This window comes from Bidens hawaiensis, unplaced genomic scaffold (assembly GCF_021521415.1).
Source record: "Bidens hawaiensis isolate Kalapana, Puna unplaced genomic scaffold, B.hawaiensis_p1.1 tig00017033_1, whole genome shotgun sequence".
Classification (NCBI taxonomy): domain Eukaryota; kingdom Viridiplantae; phylum Streptophyta; class Magnoliopsida; order Asterales; family Asteraceae; genus Bidens; species Bidens hawaiensis.
The window spans coordinates 451,562-456,270 of record NW_027492575.1 but is presented as its reverse complement, the minus strand read 5'-3'; the positions used below and the strand labels follow the sequence as shown (position 1 = coordinate 456,270).

At 33.2% G+C, this 4,709-nt stretch overlaps 1 protein-coding gene across 2 annotated transcripts; it reads right to left on the bottom strand.

The window, feature by feature from the left end:
• Positions 1-771: 771 nt before the first annotated feature.
• Positions 772-4,278, bottom strand: LOC143552757 (protein indeterminate-domain 7-like). Of its 2 annotated transcripts, XM_077042901.1 has the most exons (4): positions 3,645-4,278; positions 3,142-3,504; positions 2,315-2,714; positions 774-1,756 (listed from the first exon to the last, which is right to left on the bottom strand). In XM_077042901.1, the coding sequence occupies exons 2-4, from the start codon at positions 3,356-3,358 to the stop codon at positions 904-906; spliced, it is 1,470 nt and encodes a 489-aa protein (XP_076899016.1). In that variant the 5' UTR covers positions 3,359-3,504; positions 3,645-4,278; the 3' UTR covers positions 774-903. The 2 variants fall into 2 exon arrangements, with proteins under 2 accessions (XP_076899017.1, XP_076899016.1); XM_077042902.1 differs by lacking the exon at positions 3,645-4,278 and having other exon boundaries at positions 772-1,756; positions 3,142-3,359.
• Positions 4,279-4,709: the final 431 nt, after the last annotated feature.

Sequence of the window (4,709 nt, the reverse complement as noted above, 5' to 3'; positions counted from 1 at the left end):
TTATATTGTTGCTTTATTAAACGTGTGATTTAATAAAAATTATAATTATATCTCATAGTTATATTCATATTTTAGCATTCTTTATGTTGTGTACTTAAATGTTTTACAATTTCAATAAAAATAGTTTTTATAACACACAACTTATGATACAACATCTACATATTTATGCTTCATAGTTTACAACATATGATTTCAGTACGTAGATGATAAAGCTTTAATTAATATTTCTTAGCAATAACTTAGAATTATATTTTAAATTTTTATTTTTCTCTATTTGTCTATATATGTTGAATTCTTTTAATTAGAACAACAAAACGATAAAACACACACACACACATATATGTATGTATATGAAGTTTTATATATTTTCCGTATGTGTGTAACATAGGATCTAATATAGTTTTGTAATATTTGTAAATGTTCAATTTTTTAGTGTTTCCTTCCTACATAAAGTTAAATTATAAGAATCACAAGTCTCTTAAAATATATATATAAATGTAGCAAGTTTTTGCATGATTCATTAAACACCAATCGAATCATGTCACACATTTGACCTTCAATTTAAAGATAGTTAAAGGGCACGTTTATCAAAAAGTGATAAGTAAACAACCTAGCATGGCAACAGTTTTTTTATAGGTAGTACGTGTTTTGATTTACAGCACAAGGAACCACTTTTTCTTTTCTTTGTCTATTCTTTTGTTTCTTTAAAGTGATTCAGGATAGCATACCTAGTGTATAGCAACTGTACATACTTCAAATACTAGAAGCATTCATAGCTTTCATAAATCTCCAATCCAGAACCATCAAAATGGAAAATTGGGTTCATCACTAGAAACAAATTTTAAAGCAAAAAGTAACAGAAAAAAGGAACTAAAAGTACACCAAAAATGGTGTGTAAACTAGCTAACCTTGCCATGGAATTTGGTTCTGACTGTGGCTCGGGTTCGAGTTCGGGTTCGGATTCAGATGACTCATGTGCTCAAGACCGGTCATGTTGAGAAACGGTTCATCGGTCGGGTTACTGGGATACCCTTGAAGACCTAAAAAATCTCTAGTTAACTCATTGTTCCCAATTGCACCGTCTTTTCTCATATTAATATTCATGGTTCTTTCTGGTTCTTGGAAAACATGTTTTTTTGTGGAACTGAACATGCCATTGAAGATTTGATCGTGGATGCTAGTTGACCCTACACTGGTTGATGTCAATGAATTGGGATGATGATGATGAAGCAGCTGGTCCATGCAACTAGTGGTGATGATGGGATTATCACTTGAATACAAATTTGATAGTCCAGAAGGATGATGATGAGGTGATAGTAGAGGTGCACACATGTGATCATGTTGTAGGGTTTGGTGGGGCCCATTTAAAATAATATTAGTAGCAGTGGAAGGAGGTGGAGGTGGTGCAGGATTGCTGCTCATGGTCACACCCATCTGAGCTGCTTTTTGGAGCAAAGCAGTGGCAGACATGTGAGAAGAAGGAAAATGAAAATTATTATTATTAGTATTAGGGTTAGGGTTTTCTTGCTCATGTTGTTGTTGATGATGAGGATTTAACCATGATGGTAATTGATGATTATGAAGTGGAGTCGTACTCGATCCGACGTTAAACGTAAGTTGCGGCGGTTCGGTTTTGAGCGGGAAACTGACCGGTAGATGAAGAGGGAGATGGCTTAAGGTTGATGATGAAAATGATCTTCCTGTTTCTTCTGCTAATGCATCACAGAAAGCTCTATGAGTAATGAAACTGTCCCTCCTGTGGTGTGAGAGAAGACAAAGAAATAACAACAATTAGTCAATCATTATACCTTTTGATAAGTAAAAAGGTAGTTAAATAAAAAGCCAACATTATACTTGTTAACTTTTATGTAATTCTAGTCTTAGTATTTGTCAAGTCCGGAGTATATGCTTTTGAAGCTTTTAAAGCTGTCTTAAATCTTAATTATTAATTATTAATTAATAATTAATTTGACCTTTTTTTAACGACCATTTGGATCATTATTTGGATTATTGTTGGACCACTGACCCACCCGATCATCTCTTTTTAAAGTTATTAATTAATACATGTTTAAAGTTCCTTTTCTATTTTTAAATTTTAAGTTGTTCAAGTATATATTTCATGTTGAGAATTCTTGATTGTAATGAGAACAAAAATGAAGATGATTATTGATTAGGATAAAAAAGTTTAAAAACTTATTCTTTATGTCTTCTACTGTTCCGCTTGTGACCTTCTTGCAGCTTTATGTTTATTTGGTTCTCACATTAATTACCTATATCATAACAAAAATATATTAAGATCAATATGTGCAATTACCTTGAAAAAAGGGTACCACAATCACAACGATATTCTCTTGTGCCACAAATCTTGGAATGAGCTTTCCAATCCGACTGAACCGCGTAACGTTTCGAGCACTTGTCACACTTCCATTTTTTCTCACCATGTTTTCTGGAATAGTGTTTCTTGATACCAGTAAGATCTCCAAGTGCTCTTGATGGCTCATGATGCACACAACTTGGTTCTGGACACACATACACCTTCTTCCTAACTACCTCTAGTTTTGGTTTTTGTTTAAGCTTCCATGGTAGATTATGCCCTCTTCTGTGTAACTGTAGATTCTGGTCTCTTTGAAATCCTTTGTTGCAAATCTCACACATGAATCTGTTTGTTGCCATTAGTGATTTTGGAGATAAAGCTATCACCTCAGCTTCTGGATCTTTTTCATTCCCAAAATAGAAAGTTTGTTTCAATATTTTGTTAAGTTTCTCCAATTCAATCCAAAAAGAATTGAAACAAAGATTAATACTAAAAAGATAATCAATTAATATAAACAATATACATACACCGTGTGAATCTAATCCCACATCGTTTCAAATAGCCATCCAAATAGAAGTCACACGACCGTTTAAAAAAAAAATTCAAAAGTTTGACCGGCTATGTTGGCCGGACAGTCGTTCAGACGTATGAATGTTCCGTGGTGAACGGCAGTTTGATGGTGTGAATTAATCAGTTGGAGGTGGTGTAGCTATGTATGATTAATATAAAGTTATAAACAATACATGTATATACAAGAATATTTGATTAAAACAAGTAATTAAGTAACAAAAAGAAGTTTGTTACAATAAAGTATGTAATTAGTTTACCTGGATTTCCTGGAAGATTCCGTTTTTTCTTGTTTGATTGAGTTTGGTTGTTGGTACTGATTGGCACAGAACCGAAGGACTGCTGCTGCTGCTGCTGCATCTGTGGTGGAGGGTACATAGTACCAAAATCATTCCTGTTGCTTGATGAAGATAGGCTTGCTTCATTTGATGCAGATGTTAAATTTGACATATTGTCATCCAAAAAGATGCCTTTCATGTTTCTCTCTCTTTATCTCTATCTCACTTATTAAATGAACTGGAATATTAATTTCTCTTTGTTCTTTGTTTTTTTCATATAATACAGATTAACTCATGTACAGACAGATCATCTTTTTGCTTCCTCAAACACCATGTTATATAGATCTGAGAAATTATTAAGAAAATAATTAGAAGTTTTTTTTTTCTTTTTTTAACAAGTTTTTAGTTTGAATTAGGATTGGTTAATGAATCAAAGAATAAGTTAGATAGATATAACAAGATATTAAAAGTGAAAAAGCTCAAACCTGACAGTTAGCAAACTTCTTCAAACTCTCCAAGATGATTCAACACAAAAATCCACACACTTGAGTACAAATACACCAAAACAAAAGACAACCCATTTCGTACAAGTAGAAAAGAAGTTTAAGAAACGACTATGTGTCTCCCTGTATGTGTGTGTGAGAGAGAGAGAGAGATGTGGATGAGATGAGATGATAGCTTTAAAATTGGGCCTCTATGTAGGTAGCTTCAACCCATCAAATTATAACCAAAAGGGAAATATGAGGAGGAGGGCAGAGGGACTACGTCTCTGACGTTACAAAACTTTGTCCTATTCTTTGTTTTCTTGTCAATTCCTGAATATTACTGCTTGCATTATTGATTTTGCTTTTAAAAGAGACTACTTAATCTTTTTCAGGGAATTACTACTTTGCTTTCCCCATATACATGTATGTACACATGTGTATAACTTTTCTTCATTCTTCTCATCAGCTTTTTAATCTTCTTAAAAGGTTGGGAATCGAAATACCTTAAATTAGCTTTGTTGATCATTATGTTTGAAGATACAAGGTTCTCATAATAGAGGGACTTTCTGAATGTTATTAAAATAAGTTGATATTGCATATTTGTAGCATCAACTTGCATGGTGCATAAAGAAATATGGGGGAATGAGTCCAACCCATGCACTAAAGTTTCCTTGATGTGTTAGAGCATAGATAGTTGTGATGAAGTGTAGGGTCAATATTCTATATTGTTATTAGGATTGTGTATGTCGTGTTAGTTTGCTTTTAGTCGATATATTGTATACTCGGTACGTTTATTTTGTAAGTCTTGGAGAAATGGAAACCCTATAAAAAGGTCACTTTACCCATTTCTTCATAACAACTCTAATAACTCCAAGAAACATAACCTTTGGAAATAAAGTTTCTCTCCACCCTTCACCCACTTCTCTCTTTTATTTTTATAAACTAAGATCTGAGATCCGAGTGTTGTTGGTGATTTCCGCTAACCAACAATACGGATTGATCCGAGTAAAGTTATAAGATCCATCTAGTGGACCTACATGCAACTCCTAATTAAACAAGTTATAT